Raw genomic sequence first — 27,974 nt, 5'->3', positions numbered from 1 at the left:
TGGATTGCTCTTTCCAAATGTAGACCAATGCATGAGAGAGCTGAATGATCTATTTCTGTCCTTAAATTCTATAAAATTGCTTGCTTCTCTCAAAATGAATAGATCCTAACACGTGCCTCTAAAATGGTGTTGGGTGTGTTAGTTCCTGAAAATTACCAGTAATACATTTGTTATATCTGCTGCGAAACTGTTAAGTCAACATTTAATAACACACTAAGCTAAGTTGGTTAAAATTAGGATCAGATTACAGGAAGCATCAGCTCTATACGCTGTCTTTCTCCACATATGCTCTTCAGAATAAGTACGCAGCTATCTATCTGTTCTGGGTTGCAAGCTTCAAGCATTGTGATTGCTGCACAAACACAAGTTGATGACAGAGTCGATCCAATTCTTTTTAATGATACAAAAAAAAGAGGTTTACCAACTTTTCCCAAATTCTTCGGTTCATGTGCCCCTTTAACATAGAATTGTCAGTCTTGCAGTTTTCATAAACAAACAATGCACAGAAGTCAGGAGACCTCATTTCCTGGATCTGACTTGAATTTTACCTGTTGTATAGCTAGTTCCATCTCATCCTTCTTGCTCATTCCACTGACCCGAGTGCCATTCGGTTGTTTCTTCACCTCATAAAGTCGGTCAGATCCAGTGAATCGGCTGAGCAAGCCCAGGCACTGACGCTGGTGATCACAAAAGATAAATACAAGCCATCAATGCTGAAACCTGTATTCACTGAAAATGTAATGTGCCTCTCAGCAAAACGTGACAATATAGTAAGACACACAATAGGCAATAACACATTTAAAATACTCAAGAAGCGCAAAAGAAGCAAATACACTTTCATGTTAAACTTTAAATCTGTCACATTAAATACTGTTCTTAATCTGTAAAGTATTGAGTAGATGGAATCAGGGCCTGTGGTGAGCCAGAGTGCAGTCTTCTGCACATCTGGAAAAGCAGCAGACATCTAACTCAGAAATGGTAAGAACTACCAATGCTTGGGCCAGAGATAACAAAGTGTGGAGCTGGGGGAGCACAGCAGCCAGGCAGCAAAGGAACAGGAGAGATTTTTTTTTACACCAGCAATTTGCTATGGCCTATCCACCTAACCTGCACATCTTTGGACTGCGGGAGGAAACCGGAGCACCCGGAGGAAACCCACGTAGACACGGAGAGAATGTGCAAACTCCAGACAGACAGTCACCTGAGAGTAGAATTGAACCCGGGTCCCTGGAGCTGTGAGGCAGCAGTGTAAACCACTGAGCCACTGTGCTGGTTTCCCAGTGATGCTGCTGGAAGTCGGAGCACTCTGATTACAATATAAAGCATGGCAAGCACTACTGTGGAGATGTGGGCTGCGTATCTGGATAGAGTAAGTATCATTGAATGTGCAGCGTGTGCTCAAAAACCTTGACAGAACTGAATACATTCACTTTTACAGGGCTCTCCAGCAATAGTTCCCTGGTTCACACCAGTGTGTACAGACAATGCTGACCCCGGAGCAGCAGGAAATAAATCACAGCAAGACACAAAGTTTTAAAATTTACTGAACATAACAGAAAAATGCAACAGTTGTTTGGCACAGCAAGGTCCCAGAAATGACAATGATTTGCAACAGTTGATGTTATTGTAAGAGGAACGTTCTGTGGAAACACAGATATTCTCACTGCTTTCTTTCTTCAAACAATGTTTAAAATCATTTACATATAGTTGAACCTCTAAAATGGGAAGACATAGCTTCCTGACCCGAAACGTCAACTTTCCTGCTCCTCTGATGCTGCCTGGCCTGCTGTGTTCCTCCAGCTCCACACGGTTACCTCTGACTCCAGCACCTGCAGATCTAACTATGTCTGAGACAGAGCTTTATATATTTTTTTTAAAATTACCACTATACAACCGTCTCTCCAAAAGCTATTACTGCAGAATTAGTCTGTGGGTTCTAAACCAGACTTCTACAGACAGCACAGAACCAAAAAATAGCGGAAAGGAAAGAAAGAAGTTCCAAGGAAAGACATAAACATTTTAAAATACAAAGTTAAATACCTGGAAACGTCCAATTTGACCTTGAAATTCCATGGTTGCCCCATCTTTACCATCCATTTCTATCACACTTACCACACCTGAAAATAAACAAGTATCACAACCAATATTCTTCTCCTCTCTTATGAATACCTAAATTGTTAAAGCTGTCTAAGATCCACAGGCAACAACATCCAGTACATTACTCATTCTTTTCTACATTGCTCATTCTTTTATACATTCAGACAGTAGTGTCAATAGGCCACAAAAGGCACATGTGGTCCCTACTCCTGAAGGTGAAGGACCTGCTAAATTACTTTTGATGACAATGGTTGAGAGCTGAATCAATAACAGTTACCACCAGTTTTTGGTACAGGGATGCAGAAACTAGCACGGTAAATAGAAAAGCTTGAGTCACTGTATCTACTTGCTTGTTGAGCCTAATTGTAGAATTTCAATGGCTGTCCCTGGTGCGATCAACTAACTCAGCACAGATTAAAAATCAAACTGAGCACTATGGCCCATGTCACTTAATACCAGTATAATTGATGCCTTCATCAAGCAAGGCATCAGGCTAAAAAACTGACAATTAGTGACAAAATCAACAGAATCTGAAACTGCAGGCACAGAGGAAATAAATAGGCAAACAACCATGTCCAAGTCTTGAAACAAGGACAGTTCTTGCATTACCATTTCTTACCTGGTAAGGCCGCTTTGCTTATGATGCCTGTCAAAAGTGCTAACTCCTTCAGGGATGCTGGAGTTAACTCCTGGCAGCGTAGAATAGCCTGGATGGGGTCTGAATGGGAAATTAGAAACTGCAGTACCTGCAGTGGAAAGAATAAAGACAATTGTGATCAGATGAGATCAAGAAAGATAGATGTGCACTTGTACAGCACTCAGGGCATCTCAAATGACCTCAGCCAAACAAATACTTTATAAGCGAAGTTACTGTTATGAAGAGGACATACAAACGTACAAATTAGGAGGAGTAAATCATTCAGCAGAGAGTCTGCTCGGCTATTTGGTAAGATTGCGGTTAATCTTACTGTGGCGTCAACTTTACATTCCCACCCACCCCTATAACCACTAATGTTTTTGTTAGTTAAGGATCGCTCCTAAAATGACCTAGACTCCACTGTTCTCTAGAGAAGAATTACAAAGATTGCCAACTCATAGAATAAATTTCCCTCCATTTTAATCTTAAATGGGATAGCATTTATTTTTAAATGGTATCTTATAATTCCAGTTTCTCCTACAAGGGGAAACACTCTTTCAGCATCCATCCTGTGCTTTCAGGATCAATGAAATTACCTTTTATTCTCTAAATTCTAAGGATATTGGCAGATATGCAATATCTGCCCAACCTTTTCTCACAACATCTCCAACACAAGTTTTATCGCATGACTCTTCTCTGGACTGCTCCCTACACATCTGTATCAATTCTTAAGTAAGGAGCATAAAACTGCAAATACACTAGATGCACTGTACAAACTGCTGCAAAACATCCCTACTTTTACGCTCCATTCCTTTTGTAATAAACAATATTTTTACATCACTGGGTGTACCTTTTGATTCAAATCTTAGGACATTACGATCCCTCTAAACCTTGGAGTTCTGTAATCTCTCCATTTCACTAATTCACTACTTTTCTATTCTCCCTGCTAAAGCATACAAGTTCATATTTAACCATATCTGCCAAATCTTTGCTTACCACCTACCTGTACCCTTTATGGACTCTGAATCAAATGGAGGCAATTTGCACTCAGCAGGCTTTCCCAACAGCAACATAATGACCAGGTAAACTTCAGTGATGTTGCTCAAGATGAAAATATTCACCAGAACGCCAAGGAGAACTCTCTATTTTCGTCAAATTGTATCAGAGAATTCTTCACATCACACAAGGAGCCAAATGACTCATCCAAATAAACACTGCCTCAATATTTCACAAGTGTTAGCTTAGAAGGTCAGGGTTTAAGTCCCACACTAGATACTGGAAATATAAAATCAAGTATTCTGAGCCATGGCTGACACTCATTTCAGCTTAACTGTTAGACTTAGTTCAGCTGCGACTGGATCATACAACACATTTCAAACAGATACATTTCATTTTTATGAAGATTTATGAATGCCTTTCACACGTCTAACTGGTTATTTTACTCTTCCATTGGACTTTTATCCTCAAATGCAATTCTACTCTCAAAGAAATTTCTTCTAACATGTTCCCCACAAAGTGCCAACCATGTTTCTCTCATACTACTGGCACAGTGGGCATGCTTCATCCATGAGGCTATGCAGTGAGCACCAGCAAGCTATTAGATCATGGAGACATCACATATGAGAGGCAGAGCTGAGGATGAGAGCTAAAGCATTTTGCTTTAACAATTAAGCACATTCTCACACTTAGCTGCATGGCTGATCAGAATGGAGGAGCTGTTTCTAGACAAGTTACCTGTGTTGCAGCCAACTGGTGTTTCCCCATGCTGGAGGTCAATATCACCTGGCAAAGTTGAAGAGCTGGGAGCAGAATCTGATGATACCGCTCCACAGGGGCTGGGATAAATCCTGATGGGTCTCTTATACAAAACATACTGGGGAAGAAGAAAATATGATAAAGGTGTTGCATTAAAGAAGGCTAGTAACTAGAAGGAAATGTGCATAGCATACTGAAGTGAAAAAGGACCATACTGCAGCTATACTGATAAAGTACTGTCATCCTTCACAATGAAGATGTGCATGATCGATCACTTTAAACAGTTTAAGAAACATGGATATCTTGCGGTTCGAAGCTCTTTGCTGCAGGATCCCTTTGTTAACACGATAAAAAGGGTCACTCCCTGCAGCCATTTAGCTGAAAATGGATCCAGCTAGTAGCATGGTTTATCTAGAATGAACCAACTCAAGACTGGCTGTGAGGAAGGTCTGAGGTCATGTCGCCATTCCTGGTCCAACAGACGGACTGGTTACCCTCAGGTATTACTCTTGGATGCTCAGGGGCCTTCTGGCCAATCATGGCTGAAGTCAGAAGACTCCAGATAGGCTTGAGATTGACACGGTCACTGGTGGGCTTGATGGCTGACTCCAATAGGCTGTGGTGCATTTACTTATCAGGAACCAAATGGATCAGGAGTAATGATTGATTTCAGAGGCAGAGGCAATGTGCACCATTTTCTTTGGGAACCCGGAAATACTCATTTATTTCTCCATCTTACTTATTTTTACATGGAAATACTTATTAATGTTGCAAAGATTTCGTTAAATTTTTATCTGCAAGAAACTAAACACGAGGTCTTCAGCCCAGATTCCAGAGCCACCCCCAACTATTCACCCGGACAGTTCGAGCTCAGAAAGAGCTAGCAGCAGTATAACCTGAATGCACTGCTGCTCACCCACCTTAAGAAATGCCACCAATTTTGCTTTTATAAAAATACATTAGACTTTTATTCTTTCATATGATAAAGGACGTCACTGGTTAGACCTGCATTTATCGCCTGCCCCAGGAATCAACTTGCGCTTATTACCTGTGCGACTCAGTTTCAGGCCGGTGATCATAGACCTGGCACTGGGACAGGCGCACAATAATGCCTGCTGTCAGAAGCTCCAAGGCTCCATGATGGTTCTTAGCCACTCTCGTCAAGAAGGCCTGGTGAATATAATAAACAACGAAAACTTAATGCTGTCAACAGAAACAAATTGCTGCAAGGAAAAATATTTGGCTGGTGCTAAAAATGAAACTAAAATGGTATGCAAGAGCTAACACAAAACAACACACATTAACTAGAAACTCCAAGGACTGGCTTTTGCCTACACTGTGCACACACAGACTAAAAATGACCAATATATGTAGTTGTAGACTTAATACTGATAAATGTTCTCACTCAATTGATTACTAAAAAATAAGTTTCTTAGCAAGTGTATAACAAATACAGCTTCATAGATTAACATGGTCCAATATTTTCCTTTCATTAACATCATAGTTGTCACTTAAGTAGAATTTAGGAGGAATGATCTGCTACTGGACTAATAATCAAGAAGGAGGTCAAATCACAATGTTTGAAAATTAGAATGCGGTTTTAAGGAGTCCTAGGAAAGAAAGCCTGCATCAGTAAAAAAACGGCCATACAGCGTTAGCTTGCTGAATACCGATGACCATCCCCCACGAACCACAAAACAGAAACTATAAGCACAAGCATCCAGGTATGGTTCACGAGAGGTCACGTTCATGGTATAATAAATCTATGATCCAAATTAAAACTCTCACTGATGTACCTTTATCCTAGTTTATTTAATTTTAGAAGGCTGACATAGAGAATAATAGAGAGCATAATGCGAGAAAATTAAGTTCCTTATTCAGCCGCAGGATAACATTGAGGGAGCCAACATGCTTTACATGGGAGATAAGGCTTATTGACACTCAAATGACTACAGCTTCCACTACTGGACTTGCATTACTATTTAAGGAGAATATCACAGCTGCTCTAAGAGAAAACATCTTGGAGGGTTAATCCAACGAGGTTATATGGATAGAAGTCAGGAAAATAGGTGCAATCGTAATGATGGGATTACATTATTGACTTCCAGATAGCCAGTGAGAGATAGAGGAACACATCTGTGGGAAAATCGTGAAAAGATATGAAAAGAACCGTTATTGTCATGGGTGATTTTAACTTCTTCAATATTGACTGGGACTCCCTTAGTGCCAGGGGCTTAAATGGAACAGAATTTGCCAGGTACACCCAGAGAGTTTCTTGAAATAATATGGAGATAGTCCAACCAGGGAAGGCGCAGTACTAGACCTTATATTTGGGAAAGGGCCAGAACGGGTGATTGAAGTTTCAATGGAACAGTAATTACAATTCCATAACTTCTAAGATACTTAAGAATAAGGATAAGACTGGGTCCGTGGGTCAAAGTACTAAATTGGGGGAAGGCTAATGATAACAGCGTTAGGCAGGAACCTCGAGAAATCTGATTAGCTATGACAGTAAATCCACATCTGACATGTGTAAACCTTCTGAAGGCCAGCTGATCAGAGTTCAGGACTAGCATGTTCCTGCAAGGATGAAAGACTCAGGAATGTCTCATGGAAAGAGATATTGGGAAGTTTAGTCAAAAAGAAAAAGAAACCATATGTAAGGTTTAGGAAACAGAAATCAGACAAAGCCCTTGAGAAATATAAAGAAAGCAGGAAAAACTTAAACAAAGAATTAGAAAGTCTAAAGGAGCCATGAAATGTCCTTGGCAAGTGGGATTAAGGAGAATCCCAAGACATTTTACATGTATATTAGGAGCTAGAGGGTAGTTAGGGAACGTGCAAGTTCCCTCAAGGACAAAGGAGGGAATTTATTCACGGTGCCAGAGTAAGTGTGCCAGGTCCTTAATGAATACTTCACATTAGTATTCACCATGAAGGACATGGATGATGGTAAGAGTGGAAAGGGGTTTGTTGATACTAAGTAGGTAATGCTGGATGTCTTGAAAACATTAAGATAGATAAGTCAATGGGACCTGATGATATCTATCCCAGGATACTGAGGGAGTCAAAGGAGGAGATTGCTGCAGCCTTCAGAAAGACTTTTGTATTCTCTTTACAGGTAAAGTCCTAGAAGACTGGAGAATAGCCAAAGTTGTTCCTTTGGTTAATCGGTGATAATACAAGAAATTATTGGCCAATGAGCCTTACAACAGTGGTAGGAAAATTGTTGGAGAAGGTTTTTAGAGACATGATTAACTTGCATTTGGAAAAGAATGGACTAATTAGGCATAGTCAGCATGGGTTGTGTTGGAGAAGGTTTATCTTTCAAATTTGCTGAAGTTTGTTGAGGAAGTGACGAAGATGACTGATGAGTGAAGAGCAGTGAATGTTATCCGCATGTACTTTACTAAAGCACATAACAAGATCCCTCATGGTAGACTGATCCAGAAGATTAATTCACATGAGATCACAGTGAAAAGCAAGTTAGGCACAAAATTGGCTTGGTCTCAGGAGACAGAGAGTAGTTGCAGAGAGGTATTTTTCTGCCTGGAGGTCTGTGACCAGGGATATTCCACAAGGATCAGTGCTGAGCCCTCTGTCGTTTGCAACATGTATAAATGATTTGGATAAATAGAGGGTGGTCTGATTAGTAAGTGTGCAGATTGCTTGCATCTTGGTGGAGTTGTGGACTGAGAGGAAGGTTGTTAAAGGATACAGACTAGCTGGAAAGTTGGTGAAGAAATACTGATGCAGTTTAATCTGGCCCATTGAGAGGTAATGTATTTTGGGAGGTCAAATGCAAAATGTAAGAAGACAGTAAATGGCAGGACCTTTCAGAACACTGATATACAAGAATAATCTTGGGGTGCAAGTCTACAGCAGCCTGAAAGTGGCAATATAAGTGGTTAACGTGGTAAAGAGGCATATGGCATGCTCGCCCTCATGGGCAAGGGCAGCGAGTACAAAAAAAAAATGGCCAGTCATGTTGCAGCTGTAATAAAATTTTAGTCAGGCCACATTTGGAGTACTGTGTGCAGTTCTGGTCAACACACTAAAAGGAAAGATGTGAAGACTTTGCAGAGAACGCAAAAGAGGTTTACCAGGATGCTGTCTGGATGAGTGTATTTCTAAAATGGGACGTTAGACAAACTTGACTTGTTTGCACTAGAGCTACAGAGGCTGAGGGGGCGACCTAACAGAAATATGCAAAATTACGAGAGGCATGGATAGAGTGGACAGTCACTCTTTTACCCCAGGTTGGACATGTCAATTATTAGGGAGCACAGATTTAAGGTGAGAGGGGGAAGGTTTAAAAGAGATGAGCGAGGGAAGCTTTTCCGACAGAGTGGAAACTTTGAATGTGCTGCCAGAGGACGTAGTAAAAGAAAATACAATAGCAATGTTTAAGACGTATTTGGACAAACATGAACAAGCAGCGAATAGAGGGATATAGACCATGTGCTGGCAGACAGGATTAGTTTAAAATGTTATCATTGTTGGTCTAGGCACAGTGGCCTGTTTCCTGTGTTGTACTGTTCCATGTGCTATATATTTGTAGTAACTAGTGCCAAGATCAGGATCTGGAACCTGAAATTCTGTGTCCTGTTCTCACTGTTGACAGACATTATTTGATGTCAATGCACTCCCCTTATGGAGCTATTGGAGCAGAAGAGGGGCTCAATGTAGTTGCTACCTGGCTTGATAAACACCCTTCAAACCTTAGCCTCATGAGAAACAGACAGGTAGGCATATACACACACACACACTCTTACCATTTTGGATTCATAAAGGTATAAGGCTTTCAGTAATGGAGGTTTGGGACTAAGCATGCTCTGAAGGATGGCGTCATCCTGGATCAGACTATCTGTTAGAGTTTTGAGATAGCCACTGTTGGCAAGGTAGTAGAGCCACTGTTGATGTTTGTCAATAGCCACAATCCGATCCAACACAGCCAGTGCCAGCATCTGAAACAGAAAAAATTACTTATCGACAAAGTTCTGTTCGCAATGGCAAAAAAAGTACGGTACTCATGGATTGGAGATACAGGTGTAAGTGCCACTTCATTCCTCCTCAGGACATGGCAAATAGTGCATAACTGACACAGGGTGACCTCAGAAGGAAAGAAGCCGCTTTGTAACTTTGATCACTTGTATTGGGTTTCATCAATTAAAATAGCAAAGAGGATCAGAGCAATTCAGTATTTTTTCTGGAATTAGTGTATCTAGTTTTTCATCTCTCAGGAGATCACATGGTTTTAGGTGGGGTGAAGAGTATACATTATGTTGGACATGGCATTGCAGTTGCATAGGATAAACTGGGAGGATTACAGGCTCCATGATTAGAAGAGACATCTCAGAGAACACTGACAGGAACTAATAGGTAAAAGGCGAAAAGATAAAGGAAGGAATAGTATTCCATAAATGAGCAAGACCACCTAGTAATCCTGACTCCCTCAAAGTGGCCACCCAAGTGGACAGGGTTGTTAAGAAAGCATATGGTGTTTTGGCTTTCATTAACAGGGGGATCGAGTTTAAGAGCCGCGAGGTTACGCTGCAGCTCTACAAAACCCTGGTGAGACCACACTTGGAATACTGTGTCCAGTTCTGGTCGCCCTATTATAGGAAAGATGTGGAGGCATTGGAGAGGGCGCAAAGGAGGTTTACCAGGATGCTGCCTGGACTGGAGGGCTTGTCTTACAAGGAGAGGTTGACTGAGCTCGGACTTTTCTCTCTGGAGAGAAGGAGGAAGAGAGGTGACCTGATCAAGGTGTACAAGGTAATGACAGGCATGGATAGAGTCGATAGCCAGAGACTTTTCCCCAGGGCAGGACTGACTGCAACAAGGGGTCATAGTTTTAAGGTGTTAGGAGGAAGGTATAGAGATGTCAGAGGGAGGTTCTTCACCCAGAGCGTTGAGAGCGCATGGAATAGTTTGCCAGTGGTAGTCATGGAAGCGGAGTCATTAGTGACATTTAAGCGACTGCTGGATACGCACATGGACAGCAGTGAATTGAGGGGAATGTAGGTTAGCTTATTTTATTTTTAGATTAGGAATATTCCACAGCACAACATAGTGGGCCAAAGGGCCTGTACTGTGCTGTACTTTTCTAAGTTCCATTTCTTTTGTCCACTTTCAACCAGATCAAGAAGATGGTATGGATTGTGTACTTGTGGCGGTCCAGGACAATCATCCACAAAGTCATTCGTAATCCATGGCCTGAGAATCAGGTCGGATGTCACAGGTTTCACAGTGCAGGCCAACTCTTTCCTCAATTAACATCTACACATTAAGGTAGGACACATTAAACGGCAAGCTGGAACTCAGGTTGATTGCCCCACATAATCATAAGATGCTGCAATGAACAGCTAAGTCCCTTCTGCCACCTGGGATAAGCTTTCCTTAACTGGGCCAAGAATGGGAAGTTTTTGCTTTAACTGCGTTTACAACATTCATTAATGGGATGTGGAAGCCACTATCTAGGCCTGCATAGATTACTGATTCTTTGTTGCCCTGAGCAAGGTGGTGGTGACCTGCATTCTTGAGCTGCAGCAAACCTCAGGGTCTAGGTACACCCACAAGGCAACAAGAAATGGGGTTCTAGGGTTTTAATTCAGCAACAGCAAAGGAACCACAACTTAGTTCCAAGACAGGATGGTATGTGGCTTGTAGGAGGACATTCAGATGGACGCGTCCCAGGTATGTGTTTCCCCAGTCCTTATGCGTTGTAGAGGGGGCAGATTTGAAAGGTGCTGTAGAAACATCTTGGTGAGCTACTGTCGTGCCTCTTGCAGACGGAGAACACTGATGGCTCACTACATCAATGGTGAAGCGAATGAATGTTGAAGGTGGTTCCCAATCAACCTGGCTACCTTGCCCTAAATGGCATCAAGTTTCTTGGGTGTTATGGGAGCTGCACTCATCCAGCTAAGTGAAGAGTATCCATGACAAGGCTATCTTGTGCCCTGTAGGTGGCTGAGAGACTAGAGGTAACTTATTCCCTGCAGGATTCCTAATCTATGACCTATTCTTGTACTTAAAGGTATTTATGTGGCTGGTCCAGCTCACGGAACATCAGGGGACAATGATTTAATTCTTTCTTGATGGAGATGCTCATTGTCTGGCACCCAAGTAGCCAATAACATTGTTGCCACACTTCAGCCTAGGCCTGGATGTCATCTAAGTCTTGTTTCAGAGTATGAAGAGTTGCAATCAGTGCTAAACATCATGCAAACATAAGTGAGTACCTCCACTTCTGACCTTACGTGGAGGGAAGATCATTAATGAAGAGGCCAAGAATACTACCCTGAGGAACTCCTGTAGTGAAGTCCTCAGACTGAAGTGATTCACCTCCAACAACAACCTTTGTTTGTACTACTTTCATGCCACCTCTGGAATTGGGCTCTTCATTCCATCATTTGGAGCAAAGCTGTAGTAAGTTCATGCAGAATTCAAACTAAGCACTAATAAGTAGATGTTATATCTTACTCTTTACCAATGAGTAGTAGGTTTTTTTTGCAAGCGCTGTTGCATAGCATGCAAAGTAAAGCTCTATCACTTCGGTAGATTGATAGGACATTATTTGTCAGGGTGATTGTCCTGCTTTCTTGGAACAGGACAGACCGGGACAACTTTCCAGAGTTCGGTAGATGCTAGTGCATAGCCCAGGGTGCAACTACTTCTAAAGCACAAGTCATTAGTACTATTGCTGGAATATTATCAAGATCTTTGCAATATCCAGTGCCTTCCACTGTTTCTTGATAGGACAAGGGTGATATTAGTTTAAGACTGGCACCTGTGATGCTGGGACCCTAGAAGGCCAAAATTGATCATCAACTTCAATACTTTTCGATGAAGACAGATGCAAATTCTGCAGCCTTATCTTTTGCACTGATGTGCTGGAGTCCCCCATCATTAAGGGTAGCCATATTGGGGAGCCTGCTCCTACTGTTAGTTGTTTAACTGTGCACCACCATTCACAACGGGATGTGGCAGAGCTTAGATCCTCTCTGATGAGGGGTCTAGGCCCGAAGCGTCGGCTTTTGTGGCTCTCTGATGAGGGGTCTAGGCCCGAAGCGTCGGCTTTTGTGCTCCTGAGATGCTGCTTGGCCTGCTGTGTTCATCCAGCCTCACATTTTATCATCTTAGATCAGATAGTTTGGTTATGCATTGGTTACCATTATTGAATGTTGCTTCCACTGTTTAAAGTAATCTTGTGTTGTCACTTCATCAGGCTGACACTCATTTTTAGGCATGTTTTGTGCAGCTCCTGGCACATCCTTCTTCACTCTCATTCAACCAGGGCTGATCCCCTGTCTTAATGATAATGGCAGAGTGGGGAATATGCCAGGCCATGAGGTGACAAATTGTGGTTGAAAATAATTCTGCAGCTGGTAATGACCTACAGCACCTTGTGCACGCACACCTTTGAGTTGCTAATCCATGAGAATTCTGCCTTGGACTACAATAAAAGTGCTGCACAGCACGAGGTAGGGCATCCTGAATGTGAAGACTGAACTTCCTCTCTCTGAGGGCTGTGCTGTGGTCACTCCTACTGATACTATCATTGACAGATGCATCTGACATATAAACTAGTGAGGATAAGTGGATTACCGACTTCTTGTTTGTTCCTTCAGCACCTTCTGCAGACTCAGTCTAGCAGCTATCCTCTTTAGAACTCGACCTGCTTGGTCTCTAGTAGTGCTACCAAATATATTCTGCATCCTTGGTGCCTCAGTGCTTCCTCCAGGCAATATTCAACATGGAGGAGTACAGGCTCATCAGTAGCAGAGGAATAGCAGTAAGCAGCAAGAGATTTCCTTGCCCACACTTGACCTGATATCACAAGGCTTCATTGGTGCAGAAGCAATGTTGAGGGCTCTCGGAACAAGTCCATCCCTAGTGTATACCACTATGCTTCCACTGCTGATGTGTCTGTCTTGCCAGTGGGACAGGATATTCCCAGGGATGGTGATAGTGTTATCTGGTAGGAACAAATTACAGCAGATGCTGGAACCTGTACTGAAAACAACAAATGCTGGAGATCACAGTGGCTCAGACAGCATCCATGGACAGAAAACAAGCTAACGTTGAGTGGTAGTGGTAGTAGTGTAGGGTGCTGGAGAAAAGATGTTAATAGTTCAGGTTAAGTGATCCAAATGGGAGAACTGCAGAACAATGGTGTCTCCCCTGCCTGACAATGTGGCATGTGAGCAGGACATGGTGTTAAAATGACTGGCTTCGGGGAGGTTAGGCTTCCGCTTGCGCACAGACTGGAGATGCTCGGCAAAGCGATCGTCCAGTCTGCATTTGATTTTTCCAATGTTGAGTAGGTCACGTTGGGTGCACTGAATACAATGCACAAGAATGGAGGAGGTACAGGCAAAATGCTGCTTCACTTGGAAAGACTAGTTAGGCCCTTGGATGGCGAACAGGGAGGAGGTGAAGGGGCTGGTGTTGCACCTTCTGTGGTTACATTGGAAAGTGCCTAGTGGAATGGGCTAGGGTGTCCTGGAGGGAACTATCCTTGTGAAATGCAGACAGGGGAGTATGAAGATGATGTTTTGGTGGTGACTTTCTGCTGGAGTTGTCTGAAATGCAAGAGAATGATCTTTTGAATGCAGAGTCTGGTGGGATGAAAAGGGAGGACTAGAGGACCTTGATTACACTGTTGTGAGTGATGGCAAGGGGCAAGGTCGGAAACATGCGTGGTGATTTGGATGCGGTTGAGGGCGCTGTCAACCACAGTGGGTACAAAACTACAGTCATAGAAGAAGCAAGCAATGTCAGCCACGTTGTTTTGGAAGGTGGCATCATCCGAACAGATGGATCTAGGCGAAGGAACTGGGAGAATGGATGGAATGCAGGATGTAGGATGTGACGAGCTGTAGTGAAGGTAGCTACGGGAGTCTGTGGCTTTGTAGTGGATGGTAGTGGACAGCTTAGTCCCCAGAATGGAGACAGAGGGGTCAAGGAAAGGAAAGGAAGGGAAATGTCGGAAAGGGACAATGTGAAAGTTATAACGGGGTGGAAATTGGAGCAAAATGAATGACGTTTTCAAGGTCCTGGCAGGAGCACGAAGTGGTGCCGAAGCAGTTGTCGATGTACTGAGAAAAGAATTGTGGATGGAGGTCAGTGTAAGACTGGAACAACGTTCCACACAGCCCAAAAAGAGGCAAGCGTTAGTGTGACTCGTGAGGGCGTGCACGACCACTCCTTTTACTTGTTAAAAATGAGATTTATTAAAGGAGAAACTGTTCAGTGAGAAAACAAATTCAGCAAGGCAAAGGAGAGTGGTGGTGAATGGTGAATGTGCAGGCCTCGGGTCAAGGAAGCAGCAGAGAGCCCTCAGACCATCCTGGTGGGGAATTGAAGCATAGGGGGATTGGACATCCATGGTGAACAGGGGGCAGTTAGGGTTACGGAACTGGAAATTGTCAATATATTGGAGGGCATCAGAGGAATTATGTACATAGGTCGGCTGAGTCTGGTCAAATGGAGAGAGGATGGAGTCAAGGTAGGAGGAAATGAGCTCAACAGAGCAGGAACAGGCTGCAATGATAGGTTTGCTGGGGCAGTCTGGTTTGTAGATTTTGGGAAGGAGGTAGAAGTGGGCTGTCCGGGATTGCAAGGCTATGAGGTTGGAGGAGTGGGAGAATGATCTCTGGAATTAATGGCTTGTCATTCGGATGTGGGGTCATGGTCCGGGGGTGATAGGAAAAAGACCTAGCATGGAGCCTCTGCAAGCTGAAGATCAGCGTGCCAGACTACAACAGCACCACCTTTGCCGGTTTGATAACAAAGTCGGGGTAAACAAAGTTAGGGTAAACAAAGTTAGGAGACCACTTTGCGGAACACCTCCAGTCTGTGTGCAAGTGGGACCCCAACCATCCTGCAGCCAGTCATTTTGACAGTGCCCTGCTCACATGTCTGTCCTCAGCATGCTACAATGTTCCAGTGAATCACAGAGTAAACTGTAGGAAAAACATCTCATTTTCAGACTAGACACTTTACAGCCTTCCAGAATTAAACTGAGTTCAACACCTCTAAATTGTGAACCATTTCTTCCTTTTCTTTTAGCTTGTTATTCTGTCCTCTCCTCCCTCCATCCCAGTTACTGTCCTTTCCAATCCAGCAGGAGACACACTGTTGTTCCTCCATTCTCCTATTCAGAATCTGAACTATCAACATCTTTTCTCCACCAACACTCTACACCCACTATCCCCTCACCCCCTTACACCAAACTATAGCATAAATGCTGTCCTGTCGACATTTCACTTCAGCTCTGATGAGGAGTCACCTGGACTCTAAACATCAGCTTGCTTTCTCTCCATGGATGCTGTCAGACTCACTGTAATCTTCAGCGTTTTTTTTCAGTGTTACCTATTAGGTGGTGTGTTAGAGATGATTTTGAGAGTATGATTATGTCAGGGTATTGCATGTACAGCCTATGAGTCAGCTCTCCCAATTTTGGCACAAGCCCTGCAGCAGTTAGTAAGGAGGGCTTTGCAGGGTTGAAAAATGCTGGGTTTGCGAATATTGTTTCCTATGCCTCGACTGATGCCAGGCAGTCCTTGTGGTTTATTCCTTTCATTTCGGCTTTGAAGTAGTTAGGTTTAACTGAGTGAGTGAACTTAAGAACTAACTGCATTGCTGTGGGTCTGGAATTTATATGATTTTATTGAATGCAAATTTTGCCACATACTCCTGTGGGAATTAAACCCATAGCCTCACAACATTAGCCTGAAGTTCTGAATTACATGTCTCATGACAGTACCAGCATGTTACTTCCTCTCCTACTAGGCTACAAGGTGGCAAGAACCAGCATCCTATTGGAAGCTTTGATTCCAGCTTTCAGAGGGTCAATACATGTTTTGAGCTGAAAGATATGAAGGAATGCTGAAAATGAAATTGTTTTCAATTCCAAAGCATTTGCTTTTCAATGAAATGTAGAACAACCTGACTCATGTGCTTACTGCAACTTAATGAAATGTCAGTGTAATATGGAAAAATTCAACACTGGAATAGTTATACTGAAATTCTGGGTATTGTATGCGTGCAGGTGCTCATACTTACTCGCCCAATTTCGTGGCCGTCACAAGCATCTCGACAAACAACCTCCATCAACGATGCCCCATAACCCTCTATGATGTTCATGTTGTCTTTCTGAAGTTTAGTGAACTCATCCTCTGGAGCCGTTAGCCTCTCCCACATGGTTTTCTGCCCTGTACCATCCCAATTAATACAGAAAAACGCACATTAAATGGACAAACTCTTGACAAATCAGTCTAATTAACAATCTAACCCTCTAACTAGGAGCAGTTTCTACACCAATCAACTCCAGGGCATGACTGAAAATTTCCGATTTATCAACATGATAGATCTGTTAAAAAAGGCCTGTGCATTGGAGCAGAATGAGCTACTGCAACAATGCCGCATACTGATACATACTCCCAAATCCGACTGTCTGCTTTGAAATTTGACAACTCACGTTGACCCATTTTGGAAGCTGACCTTGAATGAAATCTGGATCATTGTTGCCTCCTCATAGTAGACGGCAATATTTCCTCAAAGCTGTGCTGACACAACTTAGCCTGGAATTATCTTGAAATGGCGGGGACCACCATGACGATCCTGAGAGCCAGTTCACAATTGTGGCCAGTTCTGGAACACCAGACCATATTTTCCGACTGTCTGCTAAGTAATCAGTTGCCACTGGAGCTCCTGAAAACTAAGCAGAGTCACTGGGAGTTGTGGTCACTGTTGGGACGACACCCTTGAATGCAAAGCCATTGGAGCAGACAGCTCTCTGAATCAAATACATGGGATTTCAGGGTGGCAAGGTGATCAGAACCTGGCATAGTGCATACATAGAGAGGGTTACCACAGGGCAGGCCCACGAGGGGTCCCTGCACAGGCGAGAGTGTCCAAGTAAAAGTGTCTGTCTCTCTCCCTCACAGCCAACTGTAAGTTAGTAGGGAGGCCAACCAGGTTCATTAGGTCACTTCTGCAATATAGCAGAGGCCCACATTTCACTGGTAAAGTGGCACAAGGGGCACAAAGGGACCTTTAATTGGCTTTTCGATGAGGGCCATCCATCACCTTCCTCACTGCTTGGTAAAGTGTCATGGTGAAGGGAAGACCAAAGATACCTATCAACAAACCCGCACATTTCACAGGCTCCACGACCTTCACGTTGGCCATTAGAAAACTGTTAAAATACAGGCCTTGGAGCACTGTGGAGCTAACAGGCCAAAGAAAAGATAAAGGAAACATTTGTACAGGCCCCCAAAACAAAACAATTAAATTTGAAGTAGGATGTTAGAGGTCACAAGGCTAAAGCATAAAGGTTATATTTTGTGTAAAAAACAGGTACTTGTCATATAACACAATAGCAGCACTAAGCATGACCTCATGCTATAGGGAAATAACTATGCCTGTATATTAATGCCCAGATTCCACCCTGGATCTGTACTGAGTTATGTGAACACCATCAGAGAAACATGGAAACTATTTAATTGACAGAGCTGCTTCTGTAAGTAGGTAGGAGAGAAATGTCAACCAAAGCTCCTATTCTTGGAAAGTATTCCTTCAGCCTTGCTGGAAAATCTGCTCGCATGTTTCATAGACAAGTAAGACTGGAGCTTGCTGACAACATCCCTCCCTAGTCAAGCAAACTAAGTTCACAAACCAGTGGTTATTTTGTCAAGAAAGTAGTCATTTGGATATAGCTTGTCAACTGAACTCAAGCAATTGAAAGAAAATAAGAAATACTCAAGTTTTCAGAAGAATAGTGAGTTGATGATACACTGTCTTTTTACTTTTGAGATACAATTATACCAAGCCAGGACTGGCAGAATATTTATAGGTAATCCTGAAACTGGACAAATTGCTTTATTCTACAAAGCTTATACTGTAAACGATCTCAAAGTGGCTGATGGAACAATGGGTGAAACAGAATCGGCCCCATCCTTTGGCTTTAACTCCCTCACTCTAGGAAAATGATCAGAAGTGCTATCACCTTCACCTACAATATTCAAATCATTACAGAACTACATACCTGTCTCTAACGTGTCTGGTTCATCCGGTTTCTGACTCATCTGCAGATAGTACAGGAGTGCTCCATAAAGGTGTGCTCTTACACGCTGGAAACCCCCACCTAGCAATAATGCAAGTGTTAGTTCTTCTCTCCATCAGTCACATTATCATAAGACACAGAAACAGGAATAGGCCACGCAGCCTGTTGTGACCAATTTATCATTCAATAATTCCACACTTGATATAAAAGCAAAATACTGTAGATGCTGGAGAAACAGAGTTAATGTTCCAATTTGACATTATTTTTATTTATTCTTCGGACGCGGCCATCGCTAATAGTCCAGAAGGCAGTTAGGAGTCAGACACATTGCTGGAGTCTTGAATCACATGCAAGCCAAGACAGACTAGGCGAGCACAACAGAATTCCTCCTGTATAGGGCATTAGTGAACCAGATGGGTTTTATGACAATTGACATGGTTACATGTTAACTCTTTCTCAGAAGTGCTCCGTCACTTTCTTTTTATTATGACTGATCTGTTTGTGGCCTCAACTCCTGTTTCCTGCCTGCGTCCAATAACCCTCTTCAATCAAAGATCCCTTTAACTCAGTCATCAACATATTTAATGTTACTCAAAGGTAACTGGGCATTAATATAAAACAGTCAATAACAAACCAAAAAAGGAACCTGGTGGAATTTCTTGAGAGCGCTGCAAATGTAAAACTCTTTGCACATAGACTAATTGCTAATGTCATTAATGCTTGATGCATTCATGAGGGACACAGGATTGAAGACCCTCAAGAGCAGGCTAGGAGTAGGTAATTATCGCATGTCAAGGTTCAAGTGAAGTAGAAGCATGGAAGGGCCAGCTGCTTCCATGCAATATATTTTCACACAACAGAAATTATACTCAAACAGTTTTGGGCATGCAAACTTAGGACAAAGTCAGGTGTTAAAGCATTGCTCCAAATTTCACTAAGCATAACAAAACAGAGGGCTACTTTGCCACTACGGGACCAGTGACATGAGGGAATCCTAGAAGTCCCTCTAGTGGTCTAGGTTGTTAACAACATAATTTGCATATGCATTCAAACACCAAGTTTCCTTCCTGGACCAGTGTGCTGCTCTTTCGTCACAGAAAGGAGCCCAGTGCCAGGGAATGTGTACGAGGTTGTGGGGGTGGGGGAATGGCAGTAAGTGCAAGAGACAGAACAAGAAAGGGATGACTGGTGATAATTTAAACCAAGGTCACCACATTTCAGAAGGGGGACAGATTGAGATGGCAAGTCCTTTGTGGAAACCTCAGCCAGTGCAGGAATTGAACCCACAATGCTGGCATTACTCTGCATCGCAAACCAGCCACCTAGCCAACAGAGATAACCAATCCTACCACTTCAAACTGAATCTACTTTTGGGAGAATAGCATTCAGTATCTCCACTAACAATGCAGAAAGTACGTATAATAGCATGTTACAATTGTATTCACAGCCTGACGGTGGATGTTAAAGGCAGTGCAAAAACTACGGACTACATATCGCTGTCTTAATGGCTTATGGTCTGCATCCTAACGGGAGTATAAAGGCATCACAATATTTCGCAAGTTGCCAAAACATCAAACTCCATGCAATGTTGGGAGATGTTGGCATAGTGATAACGTCACTGGATGAGTAATCCAGAGGGTCAGGCTCACACTCTGGGGACACTAATTCAAATTTAACCACAGCACAATCTAAAAATAAGTTCAAAAATAAATTCAATAAATCCGGAATTATGAAGTTCATCTAAATGATGACAACAGTCACAACCGTCATTGAGGTAAAAATCCATCTGGTTCATTAATGCCCTTTAGAGAAGGAAATGCTGTCCTTACCCAGCCTGGCCTACATGAGACTCACACCCCACAACAACCTGGTTGACTCTTAACTAGTCTCTGAAATGGTCTGCCAAACCTTGCTGGCAATGTCCACATTCCATGAAAGAATTTTTAAAAACTCTTGGGTCCAAATTAGATAAAGCCATGGATTCATACTAAAAACTTAATAGAAAGCGTTCAACTATTAGGAGTTTAAATTAGCTCACAACATTAAAATGGATTAGCTTAAAAATACACATGGCATGGGCTCAGTGGGCTAAATGGTCTCCTTCTGTACTGTAATGATGTTATAACCTCCAGTACTAAAGAGATGCAAGAGGAACAAAAGTCAGGGCACTGACTCTCGATCTCAATCTGCAATTTTCCTTTGTAAAAAGGGTTCATAAAAAAAACAGAGGACTAGAAGAAGGTCTTACAGTCTCCTGAGCCTGTTCCACAAATCAATTCGATCATGGCCATTGATTCCATTTTCTTTATCTTATAGTAACTTCCAAATGACCAACCCTCAACTCCAATCTCAATCACTTCTTTCGGATAGAGTTCTAGATTTCCACTTACAGACCTTTCAGTTAACAAATGCATTTTGACATCATTTCTGAATGATCTTACTCTAACTTAAGGGGTGTGCTCCTTTGTTCTGGACTCCCCTGCTATAAGAAACAAAGCAGTATCACATCGACAACTAGTCAACTGACTCCCACACCAGTGATGATGTTAAAACGGGTGGAAACAAAGACGAACCAAAAATATTCTACACGATTCAGCTTACTGCTCTATGCTCTACAGTTTATAATAGGCAATGGGAGCACTTTCACTGGGACCCACCAGTTCGGAGAATGAAATCCAACAGCTTCCTGAGGATGACATGAAGAGAAGAGTCTCCAATAGAGGCAAAGCCAGCCGTTACCTCCCCCACTGACGTAGTGCTGCCATCGAGGAGGGTGACATGATGGGAATGGGTGCTGAGTGCCTGTTTCTGCTCGCTGCGGACTGACTGGCTGAGGTGTGCAGTGAGAGTGAATACTGCCCCAGCCACCACAGGCATCAGCTCCTGGGCAACCTCCTCTGTGAGGATCTAAGGGGAAAAGAGACAGAGTTGAACAAAGCCGTCAGACTATACAGGACTAATACTTAGAACTTCTTTAATATGTGTTTCCATGCATCTCTGCAATCTTTATTACACCTCAATTTGTCTTATCCTGTTTTTCCTTGTTTTTTCAATTCTGTTTGTCAGGCACCCAAGCCACTTCACTATTTTTACACCTTCAGGTATTCAATATTATTTTTATATGTCTTTTTAAAATTTCTATCATAATTTCTTTTTGTTGCCTACAAGTGTAGTTTCTGCCATTTAACAATTCTGTTTTCAACTCAAGTATTTCACAGGTCATTCCATTCGTCTGTGTGACCTCCTTTCTTCTAAAATTTCTCATCTCCTCTTGTTCTTTTTGATTTGTTGCTCATCTATAGCAGGTTCCAGTTACAAGGAACAGTTAGAAGGGTTACTTCTTTCCTCAACGCATTTTTAATCCACAAAGAATTCCGAACGATCACTTGGTACCTTTTATACAGATAAACTGAAATAGTCTGGCAACATGCTGTATACATCAAAAATGGATTCTGCTTGTGGGGGAGGAAACATACTGAAATCATCTCGCAGACTAGAACAACCGAGTACCAGTTTTGATATCGAAGTGTGAATCTTCACTAGTTCATGGTTAGGTTGATGTAAACTAGAAATCTGATAGTCAAGAGCTGAGCCTTACTTGCTTATGGCCACTATGAAACAGAGACAAAACAGCAACTTTCTTGTCTTTTTGCTGATCGTACAAGAGGCCAACGTACTGAAGTATTGTTAGAAGAAAAGATTAACCATCAATAGGCTACAACCTGTTGAAAATATATGAATGTCATCACTGTGTCATTTACAATAAGGCGGCCATTCAGCCCGAGTCAACTCTCCATAGAACAATTCAGTTTGCCCATTATTCCCACAGATCAAATGCCCAAACTTTTGAAATTACTGATCGCCCCTGGTGCAATGCACTGATGGGTTGGGTAGCAAGTTCCAATTATTACCATTCACTAAAATGTATCTTCTTCACATCACTTCTAATGGCAGACTCAAAACCTTAATGTGTGCATCCCTTAGCCATTACATTATTGGCAAATGAACCCACTTCCTCCCACATTTAGCTCTGCAGACTTGTCGCAATATCTATACCTCTAACAAATCCCCCCCATAATCTCCTTTGCTCCAAGATAAATCCCAGCTTGACAACCTAACTTTATAGCTTAAAAACTCCTAACTGTGGAAACATTCTGATAAATTTCCTCTGTACTCTCTCTCAAGGGCCCTCACGCATCCTTTATGAAGTGTGGGTGATCAGAATGGGACACAGTACCACAGCCATGGCCTAAAGATAGCTTTATGTTTTTTAAGGTTGATAGAGAAAAGTGAAATAATTCTTGCAGTGATCAGGAATTTATTTCAAATATTTTTGCCTGATGATGTATGGATTGCATAATACATTTTTCAATTTTTTGGTACATTTTAGCTATTACAATCAATAAGCTATGGAATGATGGAGACTTGCTACAGGGGTTTTTGGCCTCACCTTATCATGAAGCTCATGTAGAAGGTCTCGAATGACCAGCTGTCTGTCCTCTTCCTGAATCAAGTCCAGTGGACACGCTGCAAGAATGATCTCAACCAGGTGGCGCCAGGATTCCAACATGTGCCGCTTGGCATTAAGACACTCCCGCAGCTTGTTTCTCTCCACCACATGCTGCAAGATCGTATTTATTTCCTGAATAACATGGTGACAATGTTAGAAAAAGACACGCTACATAATCAGCTGCAAACATGATAAACAGCTTCTCTCCTCAAAGTATAAATGAGCTGCAGTGAAAAGACAGACTGGGAATGCTGGAACAAGCTGGAAGCAGGAAATTCACAGCAAGCGTGTCAATGTGTAAAGTGACAAAATAGGTGAGATTTAGGTAGCAGAAATTCTCTGCCATGATGTCCACCTGTCTTGCCTCTCACAATTCTTGCAAAATGAAAGTTCATTCTCTTAAGTAAAGAATACTTTTGGAGCAGACTAAGATGCCCTTTCATATTGTTCTCCAGAAAAATTCTCTCTCACTTGTTCCAATAACTAATTTGTAATAGAATGAATCATTGCTTTCTGGTCTCAATTCTGAGATAGAAGGGAGACTTAATTATTTTGTTTCAATCATCCCTCTAACATTCCTCATAACATTAAGACTTCACAGGAGCACACAAGAGAGATTACATTTTTGTCATGTCTTTTGTATGTCCCAAAGCTCTTCACATTTAACAAAGTACCTTTAAAACTGTTATCGTATTTTAAAAAAAGCAAACATGAGTGCCTCAAGCTCCCCTAATCAATGCAGAAAATAACTACATTATCTATTTTAAGTATGTTGGCTGCTCAAAAGGAATTGGGCAAAACCCTGAGGGATTACTTCTGGTGTAGTCGTGTGCAATCTTTTAGATCCACCCAATTGCAGATGGGCTCCTCCGTTTAAATTCTCATCGATAGGCCCCATCAGTATAACTTTTCTTTAGCACTGGGTTCCAGTCTCAACATAGATTTTGTGCTCCAGTCCCTAAACTGAGTCTTGTATCAATGACCTGGAGGCAGGTGTGCCTTTACTGAACCAAAATGGATGTTCTCACACGTGGGTCAGCACTGAATACCCTGTACCCTCTCCCAACTGATCCCACAGCATATGAGTAAGGTCCTCTGCGGAGGAATGGAATTGTGGGAGATATAGCAGTTTGGATCAGAAATTGGCTTGCTAAAAGAAGACAGAGGGTGGTAGTTGATGGGAAATGTTCATCCTGGAGACCAGTTACTAGTGGTGTATCGCAAGGGTCGGTGTTGGGTCCACTGCTGTTTGTCATTTTTATAAATGAGCTGGATGAGGGTGTAGAAGGATGGGTTAGTAAATTTGCAGACGACACTAAGGTCGGTGGAGTTGTGGATGGTGACGAAGGATGCTGTAGGTTGCAGAGAGACATAGATAAGCTGCAGAGCTGGGCTGAGAGGTGGCAAATGGATTTTAATGCAGACAAGTGTGAGGTGATGCACTTTGGTAGGAGTAACCGGAAGGCAAAGTACAGGGCTAATGGTAAGATTCTTAGTAGTGTAGATGAGCAGAGAGATCTCAGTGTCCATGTACACAGATCCTTGAAAGTTGCCACCCAGGTTGACAGGGCTGTTAAGAAGGCATACAGCGTTTTAGCTTTTATTAATAGAGGGATCGAGTTCCGGAACCAAGAGGTTATGGTGAAGCTGTACAAAACTCTGGTGCGGCCGCACTTGAAGTATTGTGTACATTTCTGGTCACCGCATTATAAGGATGTGGAAGCTTTGGAAAGGGTGCAGAGGAGATTTACTAGGATGTTGCCTGGTATGGAGGGAAGGTCTTACGAGGAAAGGCTGAGGGACTTGAGGCTGTTTTCATTAGAGAGAAGAAGGTTGAGAGGTGACTTAATTGAAACATATAAAATAATCAGAGGGTTAGATAGAGTGGATAGAGAGAGCCTTTTTCCTAGGATGATGACGGCGAGCATGAGGGGGCAGAGCTTTAAATTGAGGGGTGAAAGATACAGGACAGATGTCAGAGGTAGTTTCTTTACTCAGAGAGTAGTAAGGGAATGGAACGCTTTGCCTGCAATGCTAGTAGATTCGCCAACTTTAGGTACATTTAAGTTGTCATTGGATAAGCATATGGACGTACATGGAATAGTGTAGGTTAGATGGGCTTGAGATCGGTATGACAGGTCGGCACAACATTGAGGGCCATAATGTTCTATGTCCTCGATCCCATACTATATCGCAACAGAGGATCAGCTAACTCAATAAATCAACTATGGAAGCTGTAGGAGAGTATTACGTTGAAAGAAAAAGAATAAAGAGGCCAAAGTCATTCAAAGCCCCAAAGACAGAGATAAATTCAGAACTGAGCAAAGGAGGACAAAAAAGGGTAATGAAGACAGAGAAAGTAAACCATACAGCAAAGCAGCACAGCACAAAAAATGGGCCCTTCAGTCCAGAATGTTGTGCCAAACTTGATGCCAAGTCGAACATATTACCTCTGCGCACCCAGGGTCCATATCACCCCAGTGTTGCAGATTCATGTGATTACCTAAAAGCCTCTTAAACAGCCCTATCATACCTGCCTCCACCACTACCCCTGGCAAAGAGTTCCAGACACCTACCACCAACTGTGTAAAAGAACTTGCTCCTCACATTTCTTTTGAACTTTCCCTCTTACTTGAAATGCATGCCCTCTAGTATTAGACATTTCAAATCTGGGAAAATGATTCTGACTGTCAACTCCCATAATGACTCTCATACTTTATAGACTTTTATCAGGTGTCCCCTCATCCTCTGTGACTTCAGAGAAAAACAACCATAGTTTGACCAGCCTCTCCTTAGAGCTCATACCCTCTAATCCAGACAGCATCCCTGGTAAACTTCTCCTGCATCTTCTCCAAAGCCTCCACATCCTTTCTTGTCGCTCGGCGATCAGAACTGAATGCAATACTCTAAGTGCGGCCTAAGCAAACTTTAATAGAGCTGCAACATCACTTCCTGGCTCTTGTACTCAATGCCCCAACTAATAAAGACAAGTATGCCATATTCCTTCTTTACCACTCTATCTACTTGTGTGGCCACTTTCAAAGAGTTATGTGCTAGCACCACAAGATCCCTCAGTACATCAATGCAGTCAAGGGTTCTGCCACAAACTGTCTATTAACATCACTTTCCCTTAACATTTGGTCTCCCAATATGCAACACCCCACACTTGCCCAGATTAAACGCCATCTACCATTTCTCTGCCCATGTCTGCAACTGATCTTTATCTTGCTGTATCCTTTGACAAATACTACATGATCCACAACTCCACTGATCTTTGTATCATCTGCAAACTTACTAACTCAGCCATTTTCGTCCAAGTCATTTATATACATCACAAACAGCAAAGATCTCAGTATGGATCGCTATGGAATACCATTAGTCACAGGGCTCCAACATGAAACCCGTCTACCACTATCCTCTACCTTGAATTGGCAAGCCAATTCTGAATCCAAATAACCAAGTCACTGTGGAACCTATGCATCTTATTCTTCTGAATGATCGACCTTGTTGAAAGCCTTATTAAAATCCGCATAAACAACATCCACTACTCTACCCACATCGATCATCTTTCTTACCTCCTTGAAAAATACAATCAAGTTAGTAAAATATGATCTGCCTGCACAAAGCCATGCTGGCGGTCCATAATTAGGCCATGCATTGCCAAATGCGCGTCAATCCTATTCTAAGAATTGTCTCCAAGAACTTCCCAAACACTCACTGGTCTATAGTTTCCTGGATTATTCCTATATGCCTTCTTGAAAAAGGGGAACAACAATAGCTACTTGCCAGTCCTCCAGAACCTCTCCCGTGGCTAATGAGGAGACAAAGATCTTGGTCAAAGCCCCAGCAATCTCTTCTTCTGCCTCTCTCAATAACCTGGAGTAGATACCATCAGGCCCCGGCGATTTATTCACCCAAATGTGAGTAAATGTGAGGTTTTGCACTTTGGAAAAAAGAATACAGGCATGGACTATTTTCTAAACGGTGAGAAAATTCGCAAATCAGAAGTGCGAAGGGATCTGGGAGTGTTGGTCCAGGATTCTCTAAAGGTTAACTTGCAGGTAGAGTCTGTAATTAAGAAAGCGAATGTAATGTTGTCGTTTATCTCAAGAGGGTTGGAATATAAAAGCAGTGATGTGCTTCTGAGGCTTTATAAGGCTCTAGTTAGGCCCCATTTAGAATACTGTGTCCAATTTTGGGCCCCACACCTCAGGAAGGACATACTAGCCCTGGAGCGTGTCCATGGGAGATTCACACGGATGATCCCTGGAATGGTAAACTTAACATATGATGAACGGCTAAGGATCCTGGGATTGTATTCATTACAGTTTAGAAGGTTGAGGGGAGATCTAATAGAAACTTACAAGATAATGTATGGTCCAGAAGGGGTGGACGCTAGGAAGTTGTTTCAATTAGGCGGAGAGACTAGGACCCGTGGGCACAGCCTTAAAATTAGAGGCGGTAAATTTAAAACGGAAATGAGACGACATTTCTTCAGCCAGAGTGTGGTGGGCTTGTGGAATTCATTGCCGCAGGGTGCAGTGGAGGCCGGGACGTTGGATGCCTTCAAGGCAGAGATCGACAAATCCTTGATCTCAAAAGGAGTCAAGGGCTACAGGGAGGGTGCAGGGAAGTGGTGCTGAAATGCCCAGTCATGATTTAAATGGCAGAGTGGATTTGATGGGCCGAATGGCCTTAATTCCACTCCTGTGTCTTATGGTCTTATGGTCAAATGCTCTGCAAGAGACTCAACACCGCCTCTTTCTTGATTTCAAAATGCCCTAGCAAACCAGCATTCTCCACACATATTTCACTATCCTTTATATACTTCCCCTGGGTGAACACCAATACAAAATATTCATTTTGGATCACGCCCACATCCTCTGTTTCCAAGCACA

At 42.5% G+C, this 27,974-nt stretch overlaps 1 protein-coding gene across 2 annotated transcripts in view; it reads right to left on the bottom strand.

Annotated features, from left to right (window-relative positions):
• Window positions 1–27,974, bottom strand: part of nup205 (nucleoporin 205) — a 100,602-nt gene that overhangs the window by 8,461 nt on the left and 64,167 nt on the right. For both annotated transcript variants that reach the window (XM_048549296.2, XM_048549297.2), the window contains 10 exons: window positions 23,017–23,208; window positions 21,224–21,473; window positions 18,549–18,647; window positions 16,565–16,713; window positions 9,265–9,456; window positions 5,538–5,659; window positions 4,469–4,607; window positions 2,717–2,843; window positions 2,041–2,117; window positions 549–677 (listed from right to left, as the gene is read on the bottom strand). In XM_048549296.2, the coding sequence (XP_048405253.2) occupies window positions 549–677; window positions 2,041–2,117; window positions 2,717–2,843; window positions 4,469–4,607; window positions 5,538–5,659; window positions 9,265–9,456; window positions 16,565–16,713; window positions 18,549–18,647; window positions 21,224–21,473; window positions 23,017–23,208 (1,476 nt within the window). The remainder of the gene's footprint in view (window positions 1–548; window positions 678–2,040; window positions 2,118–2,716; window positions 2,844–4,468; window positions 4,608–5,537; window positions 5,660–9,264; window positions 9,457–16,564; window positions 16,714–18,548; window positions 18,648–21,223; window positions 21,474–23,016; window positions 23,209–27,974) is intronic.

This window comes from Stegostoma tigrinum, chromosome 18 (assembly GCF_030684315.1).
Source record: "Stegostoma tigrinum isolate sSteTig4 chromosome 18, sSteTig4.hap1, whole genome shotgun sequence".
Classification (NCBI taxonomy): Eukaryota; Metazoa; Chordata; class Chondrichthyes; order Orectolobiformes; family Stegostomatidae; genus Stegostoma; species Stegostoma tigrinum.
This window is presented reverse-complemented; position numbering and strand designations above follow the sequence as displayed.